At 36.7% G+C, this 12,974-nt stretch overlaps 1 protein-coding gene across 2 annotated transcripts in view; it reads left to right on the top strand.

Annotated features, from left to right (window-relative positions):
• The window catches only part of SLC17A5 (solute carrier family 17 member 5), a 59,360-nt gene that overhangs the window by 32,434 nt on the left and 13,952 nt on the right, over nucleotides 1-12,974 (top strand). For both annotated transcript variants that reach the window (XM_054569628.1, XM_054569629.1), the window contains exons 7-9: nucleotides 3,664-3,822; nucleotides 8,811-8,943; nucleotides 10,200-10,347. In XM_054569628.1, the coding sequence (XP_054425603.1) occupies nucleotides 3,664-3,822; nucleotides 8,811-8,943; nucleotides 10,200-10,347 (440 nt within the window). The remainder of the gene's footprint in view (nucleotides 1-3,663; nucleotides 3,823-8,810; nucleotides 8,944-10,199; nucleotides 10,348-12,974) is intronic.

Raw genomic sequence — 12,974 nt, 5'->3', positions numbered from 1 at the left:
TATTGGGAGAAGAGAAAACTGTTGTTTTCTACCCTTTTTCCAAAGGAACTCTAAGCTGTAACATGAGCATATCATATTCTTTCCAAACCTCACATAATTACCATTCCTTTTTGTGGAGAGACCAGCCATTAAAGATACACTCTCTTAGCAACTTTCAAGTATATAATATAGTAGTATCAATTTTAGTCACCATGCTGAACATTAGGTTCCCAAAACTTATTCATCTTATAACTGGACATTTGTACCCATTGACTGACATTTCCCCCACCCCTGAACCCCTGGCAACTACCATTCCAGTCTCTGTTTCTATGAGTTCCTTTTTTTTTTTTTTTAAGTCCACATGTTATACAATATTTCTCTTCCTCTGTCTGATTTGTTTCACTTAGCATAATGCCCTCAAGGTCCATTCATGTTGCAAATGGCAGAATTTCTTTTGTCTGCGGCGATTGTCTAAGTCAGCATTCTCCAAGGGCCTGTCCAAGAGGGGCTGGAGCTGGCTCACTACCGCCTGCAGGGTTCGCAGCCAGCACCAAGGCCAGCACCCGAAGCAGAGGCATGTAAGACTCCTCCCAGGTCCCTAGGCATACGATGCTTGATCCCACAGCTCCCACAAAGGCACTTTTGTCTGTGGATGGATGCCAACTGAGTCTAGGACATCTTATTTGGCTATCTTGCTGATTAATGTCACTCCCCACTTATAGCTCATCTTGGTTGGATGGTTCTCCAAAAGCATCAGATTATCAAAAATTCAGCTGATGTTTACAGGCTGTGAAAATATGCCAGTATGGCTAAATTTGCTTCATTTGTACAAACAAGATTATGACGAAACACTTGTTAAATGCTACAAAAGCTATTACCAGCGTAACCTTCTAAAACACCATTGTCAACATGTGCAAGTGCATACTGCAGGAATCTTAAAATTATTACATTATTTCATTATTCAGGATATATTTAGTTTTCGGAGATCAGATACATTTAAATTTGTGCCTTTCAACGGAAAAGTGTGATTCATTTCCTTTGTGGGTTTCAAACCCATATTGAAAGAGCTATGTTCCAAATTCCTTTAAAGTCTAAAATCTCTAGCCTGCTCTTGTCCTTCCTCTTATCTCTGAGCTTTTCAAACAATGGGGGTGGATGGAGAGGTTGCAACTTCTTCAATCTCCGTAGTGACGGGTCCCAAATTTTGCTACACATTGAAATCCCCTGAGAATCTTTAAAACATACTGCCACCTACCTCATACCCACTCCCAACATGGTTTAGTTGGTCTGGGTTGTGATCTTGGCCTCAGGGTTTTTTAAGTCCCCTGTACAGCGAAGTTTGGGAAGCATTGCTTTATAGAACCACCAGTGAAGCCTTTTAGAATATACACCTTGGCCCTATACTCAGAGGTTTTGTTTTTGTTTTTGACTCAATAGGCCTGAGGTAGAGTACAGCCAAACTTGGAGCTTGGAGTGTCAAAGGTGATTCGGAAGCATAGCTGGAATTAAGAACCACTGCTATATAAGAACAAGTGTTCTCTCTCCTTCTCTTCCCATATATGTCCTACATCTTTGACACATAGTGAGGAACACAAGAGCATAACTACCAAGTCAAATAGGAAAAAGGTACTTTTTCCACAAGAAGGTTAATACTGGTTCTTCCTCTTTTTGAAATAACAGTGAACCCTGGAGGCCGAAACATAAATTGCTCTACCTTTTGAGAAAGAAACCACAGAGCCTTAATGTATAGGAAAGGCAATTATCTGATGCCCCAGACCAGTGGTCTCCAGGCTGGCTTGTTTTCTTTTCTCTTTTCTTTTTTTTTAATTATTGGGATGATCTGGTATCATTCATCAATAAAACATTGGCGGGGACTAACAATGTATTTGTATTTTCTTTTCCTTTTTTAATCCTCACTTGAAGATATGTTCATTGATTTTATAAAGAATTGGGGGGAGAGAAAGAAAAAAACATCAATATGACAGGGACTTGGATCAATTGCCTCCCATGTGCTCTCTGACCAGAGATCAAACAGCAACCTTTTGGTTTATGGGATGATGCTCCAACCAACTGAGCCACCCAGCCAGGGCATTGAGTATACATACTTTTTCATAGGTTATCTACATGTACTACTGTATTTATATATGTTATAAAATATATAAAAATGGACTTTTAAAAGGGTGGATAAGAAATAAACAGATAAATACATAAATTAAAAATTTTAATGGGAAACACCTCTTTATCACTTAAAAATTAGTAATAATAATATTTAATGGGAGCAGTATGTTTGATTATATTTGATGAGACTACCATTATTTTGTTTGGTGAGGCAGCTGACAAAGAACTCATTATGAGAAAGTGTCAGCTCTGCTATTTTCTTATTGTTCATTTGTGCTTACATTATTAGAATTCCCTTCTACTGACTCTTTGTAAGAATCTTTTGAAGACACTGTTGATTTTGTGATATTTAAGTAAAACTTGATAATAAAGTCCCTAAATCCACTTTAAAAAGTGTATATAAACTGTAATATGCTGTAATCACTGAGGGCAAATAAACAAGTGAGGATGCCATTAACCCCTTCGAAATGGGGAAATCGTACAGTATGTGATTATCTGTCAATCAATTTTAACCAAGAGCTGCAAGGCAAATAAAAGCTTTATTTGTGGGGTGTTTTTTTTTTAAGAAATTGCAAATTCCTTAAAACAGGTTTGAATTGAAATCCAACTGTGTTCCAAGGGGGAAAGGGGAGCAGAACTTAATAACGACAGAAAAAGAGGGGCTGCCAAAGGGGTAATGCAAGTTGCTTTGAAAGAGCTGCGATTGGTGCTGACAGGCAGACTTCCACTATGCTACACACGATTAATTGCTTATATCTATTACTAGGCGAAAATTTTATTTTTTAAGAGAGAGTGCAGTGATGCAGAGCCATTTCCAGGGGCCCTATCAAGCTGTAGCTGTTCGGTTTGGCGTTGTTTCAGGTGGAGAGGGCACCTTAACTCAGCTTCCTGGAGGCCTCCCGGCTCTATTTTAGGTTGCTCTGCTGACAATATCAAATCCATGTTGCCATTGTTCTTTTACATCTGACATACTCCAGGGACAACCTATTTATTAAATTTTAATAGAATTTAATTTTTTTAGAATAAAAGTGAGTATGGATTAAAGTTCCACTATGTCTTTCCACACCCCGGTGGATCATCTTGCATACCCCTGGGGTGCTTCCACCCTACTTTGAAGACTATTACTCCAAATAGTTACTTTAAAAAAGTTCTATTGCACAATTCTTATAAATCATTGTAATTTAATTAAGACTGTATAATGAAATATGAGTTCTAAATAGGACTTGCAGTCTTTCATTTTCCCTTATGCCACCCTCTGAATTTGACTATGAAACTGTTCTCTAATTTATAGATGGAGAAATTAATACTACAAGTGACGTCTGACATTCATAAGGAGTGTTTGAGGTTGACATTATTGCTCTAATTACATTTCTGTCTTTCTTCTAGTCTGAAAATGGGCTCTATTACTCTTTAATATTTTAAAAGAATTCGTTTAAAAATTTGGAATTTATTAATCAAGGCTGATAATGTATTCTAGATGGAATTTTGGCTGATAAGGTACAGATCTAAACAGAGCAAAACGTAGCTATAGCTTACCATAAATGTGCCTGTTTGTTTTTTTTTCAGCTTTCTTCACAGAAGTCAGTTCCATGGATACCCATGCTAAAATCCCTGCCACTTTGGGCTATTGTCGTTGCACACTTTTCTTATAACTGGAGTTTTTATACTTTGTTGACATTATTGCCTACTTATATGAAGGAGATCCTAAGGTTCAATGTCCAAGCGGTAAGAAAATATATGCTTCTGATATAGAGTACAGATTTTAAACTACACGCAGAATTTGTTTTTCTCTATGTGAAATTCAGGTATTTTGTATCTTCCATTTTACTTTAATACACTAAATTTTAGAGACTTTTTTTGTTTCACAGTTGTTCTTTTCTCAGTGTATGTTAACCCTTGATTCAAGGCATCTTTTGGCAGGTACCCCTTTAACCATAAAGTCCTACTAATCCCCAGTAACATGCCAGGATCTATTGGATTACAACTTCAAGCGGCACCAATATTGACTTATACAAGGGATGGTGATAGGGCTTTGCAGGCAGCAGAGAGAAGAGCTGGGAGATGCAAGGTTCTTGTGCAGAGGTTACTCTACAGCATCATTTAGGCACTGGAAGAGCTACAGCTATAAAATTACATAAGAAGGACCTTTGAACTTATCAAATTAAAGTAGTTCCTATTATCTCTATCTACAGTGATGGGTTTTGTCTTTAAAGAGATTGAAGAAAAGCCTAAGGAGAATGAGGCACAGTTTGTAAGGAAAACTGGTAGTATCTGCTAGAGGATGGGCCCTTTGAAGTACAGGCTTCCCCTGCTAGGTGAGTGTGGTCTAGGAACCTGTCTGTATTAGGGTACCAGCTGGTGTTGTAGTGAGAGGCTGTGTGTGGCTTCAGTGAATTTTTTTTTGAAGACTCAACATACTTTGATGATGGGTGATTTATAAGCATACCTGCCAAGCTGAGCATTTAACAGTTTTTGACCAAAACAACAGGCTTGACCCCTGTGCCCCACCTTCCGTGTTCACCCAGTCTTGCCCTGAGCAACTTTTTTTTTTCGTTTGTTTCCCTGGATGAAAAAAGTACTCAAAGGGAAATGTTTTGCTGATATGGAAGAGGTGAAACAAAAAAATGGCAGAAGCACTAAAAGGCGTCAAAATCGATGAGTTCAAAAACTTTTTCGAGCAATGGAAAAAACATCTTGAAAGGTGTGTTACATCAAATGGAGAGTACTTTGAAGGTGACTGAAGTTTAAACATGCTGTAAGAGTAAATACACAATTTTTTATAAATAACTTCCAGGGTTATTTGGGGTCTCCTCCCATAAATCAAAACCATAAGTATATACCACTTAACACCTATTAAAAAAAATTTTTTTAAACAGAAGATAACAAGTGTTGAGGATGTAAAGGAAATGAAACCCTCATACATTACTGGTGAGAATGTAAAATGATGTAGCCATTTTGGAAGAGTTTGTCAATTCCTCAGGAAATTAAACATAAAGTTGTCATATGACCCAGCAATTCCATTCCTAGGTCTATTCTCAAGAGAAGTGAAAACATATGTCCACACAGATACAGGTACACAAATGTTCATAACAGCATTACTCATAATAACCAAAAAGTGGAAACAATGCAAATTTCCATCAGCTAGTGAATAGATAAACAAGAGGTTGCAAATTCATACAATGGAATATCACTCAGCCACAAAGTGAAAGATAGCCCTTGTTAGGGTCCAGGGCAGACCACCCCAAAATATCCCACATGGCATATTGATTATTTCAAACTAAAATCACTTAAGAAGCAGGGAGTGGGGAGAGCTCACTAACTCTCCCACTAATTTACATTTAGAAAGAAAGAGTAAAATTCTCATCATGTTTTTTTCCATTGGACCCTGCAGATAGATTCTGGGAGTCTGACAAGGTAAGAAAAAGTTTACCTGTTTGCCAGCTCACTGTCAGATTTCCCAAGGATCTCAGCTGCTGCAGTCCCAGGATAGGGCAGTTTTTCCCAGCAGTGGGGTTTCCTAACCAGCTCTCCAAAATTATCAGGGAGAGGGGAGAATTTCCGCCCACCTTCTACACTTCTATAGTTCTTTTGGCTGGACTAGTAATAAAATAATAAAATTGACACAAGATTAAGTTAACCACAGGAAAATCTATTTAATACATGCACATGAGGAACCACAGTGTGATGCTCATATCATAAAATGAAACTCCACGAATCAATGGAACCAGGCACTTTTTTATATTTTTTAGAAAAAAGTGATACATTTGTGAGAAATTGACAGGTCAAAGAAAGCACTCATTAGTAAGGAATCTAAGCAAGGCTTGGGCTTAGGTAGGGAACTGGTGAAAGAGTTACAAGGTTTGCTTATACAGACTTTTAAACTGGATATTTTTTAACCATCGGGATAGAGTTGTCTCTTAGCAGCGAGAGAGCACCTATCACAGAGTTATTTCCACTTTGAGAGAGACAGAGGAGTCCGAGAGCTCCTCCCAGTCCTGCAGCTTCCAAGTGAATTTAGTTAGAAATAATCAACATAGCATTGTGGGATCTCTTGGGGCGGCCTGCCCTGAGCCCTGATACCCTAGGAGTGAAGCAGCCTGGATGGTGATGTAAAGATAGCAAGGCTGGCTGCACAGCGTGGCTACACGGAGCTAACCAACTTTAAACAGGGTTAAAATGTACCTTCAGTCACCTCTCAAAGCATATTGAAAACGCTGGCCTCATAAACTAAACCTTGAACTTTGTTCAGGCAGCTGAGCTATGAAGATCTCTGCCTACTTTTGGAAAACAAGATCAGTTACACCAAAATATATCTAAAAGTTAAAGTGAAACAAGGCTTTGGCAATAGCATGGAATAGATTTATTGTGAGCAACCTTTTTACCCTAAATTATCTGTTAATATAATCTGACCATAATCCACTAAAGCGATGAATTGCATGGAAATCTAAAGATTATTCCATGGATGTTTCTATTTGAGATTTTCCTGGGAGAACTATGGGAAGAATGGAATACGCTGGCCAGAATTACTACAGTGCACTTAGTTGTCTTTATTTTATGGATTTTTAAATTTCTATGATGAGAGGCTTTAAAACAATTTTTTATCTTTCATTTTCATATAAAAAAGGCATTTTTCTTTCTGAATCAAAATTAAAAGAAATGTGAGTAGAATTTGACAATAATTCTCTAGTTGTATAGGAGGCTTTTTTTTTTTTTTAATATTATGGAGGCAACATTGATGAATAACATTTTAAAAGTTCCAGGTATATCAACATTATAACTCAATGTCTGTATACACTACAGAAGGCTCACCACAAAAAGTCTAGTTTCCATTTGTCACCATATATTTGACCCCCTAGAGGCCTCTTTCCAACTCGGATATTTTTTCTTAAAAATCAATATATCATACTCATGAAATGGCCTTTGCTTAAGACAAAGCTTGCTTTGAGAAGCTTTGCATTTAAAATTATAATCTCTTATTAATTAAAAATTTTAAAGCTCTTGACCTTTTGTTAGAAGCTTGCTTTTTCTTATAAGTTTGGTTTCATTAGTTATTCTTACTTTTCTTTGTTTCTTGTTTTTTCTAATTCTAGTGTCCCTATTTCTTACAACTCAGTGAGAGTTGGGGCAATAGCTATCACCCTATTTTAGATATTACTATTTTTTAATCAATTTTTTAAATAAGTGAGTGCAAGGAATTGTGTCCTTGTACAGAAGGCTTAATAACTGTAGAATATGCTCATGGAATGAATAAATGTTGAAGATTTTAGTAGTTTTAGGTTGTTGGGGGAGTTTTAATATCAGAGCTTTAAAAAAAATGGAGCTTTAAGTAGAAAAATTCAGTAACTGATAAATTTTCAGCCTTATCCCACCAGGGAACAAGACCAAGATCTGAAAATTCACTTTATTTGCTATAGTTTTTTCATATGTAGGATTCTGCCACAAATGATGACAGATGTGATCCTACTATGCAGAAGTCTAAATGGAATAAAATTTAAAGAGTAAATTACACAGCATAATACCAGAAAGGAAAAAAATTTTTCAGCTACAGAAGAACTGGAAGCATACAACATCTGAATACAGGGAACCACAAACTATAATGAAGTAAATTAAATATTTTCTTAAGCACACAAATTTAAAATATTAAAGTTTTGGTCTACACCATGAACGATGCTTAAATGGAATTATTGCAAGATTTAAATACTGCTTATAAAATATCTTTCTGCCTTTTCTGAGTTTGTAAACACTAAGGAGTATACCCACCTCTCTTAAACTATAAAAACATTTGTTTTTATCAGAATCAAGCCATTTAGTCTTGGCACCTCAGGTTTGTGCTGAGGAAAAATGAATAGAAGAAAATTTCCCCTTTTCTTTTTTGAGTGTGCTTTATTTTACAGAATTTGTGGTTTTCTTTAAAAAGCTGTCAAATTATCTCCTACCAAAAAAAAAAAAAAATTTCCATGATGAATTCTGTTTTCTATCTCCTAGCATTTCATTTCGTTTAGGTGATCACTTAAAAGATACGGTGTCTTTCAGTCACCTTTTGTCCAGTGCTTAAAGCATGTGTTAGTGTGCCAGGCACTTGACCTAGATGGTGTTCACTTAAAAATGATTCATTAAGAGTTCTGGCTGGGTAGCTTAATTGGTTAGAGCATCATCCTGATACACCAAGATTGTGGGTTTGATCCCCAGTCAGGGCACATAAAAGAAGCAATCAATGAATGCATAAATAAGTGGAACAACAAATCTGTTTCTCTCTCTTTCTCTCCCTCTTCCTCTCTCTCAAATCAATTTTAAAAAGAATAATTCATTAAGATATATATATTTATGTTTTGTTTTATAATAAAAAATATTTTTAAAATAAATAAGTGAAAATTGAAGGCAGAAGCTGTTCAGTCAGGGAAATCCGTAGGCTAGTAGAAAGACTTGTCTTCTCTCCCTGAAGCTATAGCCTAAGTCCCAAAATAACATTCAAGATTGCCTTGAGCACCTGACTGTGGGGAGCTCTAGTTCCTTCTGGGATAGGATCTTATGGACTGCATTGAACTGAATCCCAAAATCCTTCTATAAACCAGTTATTAACTATAACTATATAAAAATTACCAGAATATTGCTATGGATTTCCTTTGTTTTCAAGTGGTGATGGAGGTGTGCGTGTATGTATTTTGGTTCTTCCTGCCACTATAATTAATCTTGTATCTTCTTATTCCTCCCAGAATGGGATTTTATCTGCAGTGCCTTATTTTGGCTGTTGGTTATGTATGATCCTGTCTGGTCAAGCTGCTGACCATTTAAGAGCAAAATGGAATTTTTCAACTATATGTGTTCGAAGAGTTTTTAGCCTTATAGGTAAGTGAAATAAATCAGGTTTTGTTTTGGCTCACAATTATTTACTGTGTTTACAGTGTAAGGCAAAGTATAAATGATATTAGTCATTTTTTTATTTTTTCAAATACATTTGTCTCTGCCTCCCCCCCACCACTTTCCCTTGCCCCCTCCTTTCATCCCTCCCTCAGCTCTTCCCCTTTGGTTTTGTCCACGAGTCCTTACTACATGTTCCTTGACTTTCCCCTTCCTTTTCCCCCACTCCCGCTCCCTCCTTCCCTCTGGAAAAGAAACCAACAGAGATATTAGTCATTTATTTTGTTCACATATTAAAATAGTACATTTTAATCCATATAGTGTATTAGTTTACAGAATTATCCTATTTGGGATTATTGACCTTTTGGGGATTATTCTGTAATCCCAAATGGGATTCTGTAATCGCAAATAGGATAATTTGTAAACACCTCTGGATACCTTACCTACCACTGAAATTTGCCATCCTGTTCCACTGCTTGCTTACTTCAACTCTCAAGAAATTATTTCACTTCTTCAAGTGACATAAATTCCTTTAGATTTAAAAAAAAGGACTTCTTCTTTTTTTTGGCTTTCTGTGGACCTGCTCTGTTCAGTACAGTAGCCACCAGCCATATGTCGCTATTTAAATGCAATTGAAATTATAAAAATAAGTTTCTCAGTTGCAGCATATACAAATACAACAATTCGGTCATCACAGAGAGTTTCTGAATCTCGCTGCTATAGACACAGGAAAAATGGCAGCCTGCTCCTTAAGTCCCTTCCTATGTTGTATTTTATGCTTGACTGCCTGTAATAAACTATGCATGTTTTTTTCAGTTGTTAAAACCTAGATGGAGTATTTTTCAAACTTTATCCAACAGAGTTTATAATTTAGTTTATTTTCTTTGAATGTTAAATCACACAGTGTATCAACAATTGCCTCTCTCTGGGACCATATTTTTCAGTTATTTTCTTCTTACTCTTTTCTCTAACATTGTAGATAGGACGTTAGCTGAGTCTGCTCACATAGAAATTTAACAGACCTCATAATAAGATTTTTCCTTTTACTTTTATATTAGTTGCATTTGCCTGTATGTTTTCCACAAGTTTTTTCATGAAACTAATTTTAGAATCTTCTGGGCAGTACAGTGTTTCTACAAGTAGGTGGCAGTAATGTCAAACAGCAGATTTATACTTTATTAAGGTAGAGCAAACAAATATTAATGCTGGGGCTTCTTTTTCTTTTTATAACCTTTTTACTTCAGGAATGATTGGACCTGCAGTATTCCTGGTAGCCGCTGGATTTATAGGTTGTGATTATTCTTTGGCTGTTGCATTCCTAACCATATCAACAACACTGGGAGGCTTTTGCTCTTCTGGATTTAGCATCAACCACCTGGATATTGCTCCTTCGTGAGTGCAAATATAAAGACTGGCTGTGATTAACTTTAAGTTATTTTTAATTGTGGTAAAATATACATAGCATAATATTTACCATCTGTAAGTGTACAGTTCTGTGGCATTTCATGCATACACATAGTTGTGCAACCACAACCACAGTTCATCTCCAGAACTTTACCTCCCTAAACTGAAACTCCCTACCCACTAAACTAACTTCCCATTCCCCCTACTCCACTGTCTCTGGCGACCACCTTTCTACTTTCTTCTCTATGAATTTGACTACTCTAGAAATGACTTTAAATTCTTAAACAAGATTTTGGTTTACACAATAGTTAAAGCATGAAGATGTTCTTAAATTTAAATTTCTAGCCCCGGCTGGTGTGACTCAGTGGATTAAGTGCCAGCCAACAAACCAAAGGGTCCCTGCTTCGGTTCCCAGTCAGGGCACATGCCTGGATTGCGGGCCAGGTCCCCAGTGGTGGGCTTATGAGAGGCAACCACACATTGATGTTTCTCTCCTCCTCTTTCTCCCTTTCTTCTCCTCTCTTAAAAATAAATAAATAAAATCTTTTTTAAAAAACAAATAAATTTCAACTATCACCTCTGTACATGCTGTTTCCATAAAACCAGTACATAAAATACATTATAGCTCTTGCTGATGGTACAGAGAAAGTATGATCAATGCTTCGTATACCCTTACCAGTGGGGAACCAAGGAAAGAAAACCTGTGACAGTTAGACATTGAACCAAGGAACCATTTGAAATCAAAGATAACCTAAGCAAAAGCTCTGGGACTGCAGGCTCTGAGAGCTCAGGGGCCAAGCCTGCCTTTTGTATCACAGTGGTACTAGCCCCGGGCCTGCTCAAACAGTTGCATGAATGGAGGAATGAAAATTGACTCATATTTTAATACCATGTTGAAATTCTTTCTGAAAAACTATTTGTGTATTGATCTTACCACATTTTTCTTTAAAGCTTTATTATTCGTATGTAATAAGATCAATCTTTATAGTCTCTATTAAATTTAAATACAGAATTCTCAGCCAACATGCAAAATCCTCCACATTATGGCCCCAGCTTATCTTTATAATTATATTTGTCCCTCCCTCGCTTCATCTTCTAGGGATTCATTGCCCTCGCTAAACTAAATCACTCTTTATTTTCTAAAAATATCCCCCAACTCGCACACACGCGCACACGCGTACTTTCCTACCTTTGGCCCTTTGCTCCTCGTAGTCTGTACACCTGGAATACCCAGTCATTATCAAATTCAGATCATGTATTTTTGGCCAGAAAAACTGGCCTGTGACCTTCTCAGGAAATAACATTCAGAGGACTTTAGTGATGTTAATTTTGATCACCCAGTCGAGGTGGTGTTAAGTTTCTCCAATAACTGGTTACTTTTTTCTCCTTCAACCAAGAAAGCATCTCTGGAGAGATGCTTTGAGATCATACAAACATCCTGCTCCTCTTCAGACTCTTATCACCACCACCACTTTAGATTTAGTTGATGATCCATGCCAAACCAGTTTTTATTATGGCAGTTTCAAGAAATTATTTCAACCCTGTCCTCTACATTTATCAGTTGGGATTCTGTTAGCTATCCATCAATTGTCAGTGTGGACTTTGAGATTCCTAACTTATTTTATGAGTTATAATTCATTATTGTCCGTATTTATTTTTTTATGTTCACATTATCTCAGATCTGGCCAGTGGGAGCCCTTTTTAGCCGGCCCCTGTGACCTGTAGTCATGCCCCATTATTTTTTTTTCTTGAGCACTTTCTTATTGACGGAACAACCAGATGTTTTGGATTCCCTGCCTTGGAATCAGCCATTTCTCCAAGGAACCCTGGTTCCTTTTAATAGAAACCAAGACCTCTGCAAAGATGATATGCTTTCATTATTAAGTGTATTGCCTATCCTAAGAAAATCTTAATTATTACTTAGAAATCAAATAAAGCATTAACTATTGTCAAAGGTTTATTTACAAAAACAAAATTGCAATTTTATCAAGTTATTTCTTTTATATCTTTTATAAACCTCCTAGGCTTTGTTTTAAGCCTTTTTTCACTTTCCTATCCTCAGGGTTTTGAAAAATGATATTACAGCCCTTGAGAAAATTATAATGTTATCAGTGTAGACTTGTAAATCATTTTAGAGTGAATTGTAGTAACACTTTTCTCCACAAATTTAGCAAGAAAGGACAGCTTTAAATGTATATTACTTTTAATAAATGTTATTTTTTCCTAATTCTAGTAAATGAAATATGAAACTTGTTTAGTTATCTCTTCATTTCTGTAACTGTACCTTTTTTAAAATTCTTAATGTAACACAGTTTTTATAAAAATATTTTATTTACTTATTTATTTTTAGGGAGAGGAGAAGGGAGGGAGAAAAACATTCATGTGTCAGAGAATCCTCAATCTGTTGCCTCTTGTACACTCCAAACTGGGGAGCTGGCCCTCAACCCAGGCATGTGCCCTGACTGAGAATCGAAGCAGCAACCCTTTGGTTCACAGGCCAGCGCTCAATCCACTGAGCCACACCAGCCAGGGCATATAAGTTATGCTTCTTAATACCTGCACCTTTTCCCCCAACCTTCCCCTTCCTCCCCACAGCTGATAACCCTCCATATGAT

Source organism: Pteronotus mesoamericanus, unplaced genomic scaffold (assembly GCF_021234165.1).
Source record: "Pteronotus mesoamericanus isolate MK-2021 breed Mesoamerican mustached bat unplaced genomic scaffold, CSHL_Meso_final contig_20, whole genome shotgun sequence".
In the NCBI taxonomy this organism is placed as follows: domain Eukaryota; kingdom Metazoa; phylum Chordata; class Mammalia; order Chiroptera; family Mormoopidae; genus Pteronotus; species Pteronotus mesoamericanus.
Note: the sequence above shows the minus strand (reverse complement) of the source record. Positions and strands in the feature narration are given on the sequence as shown.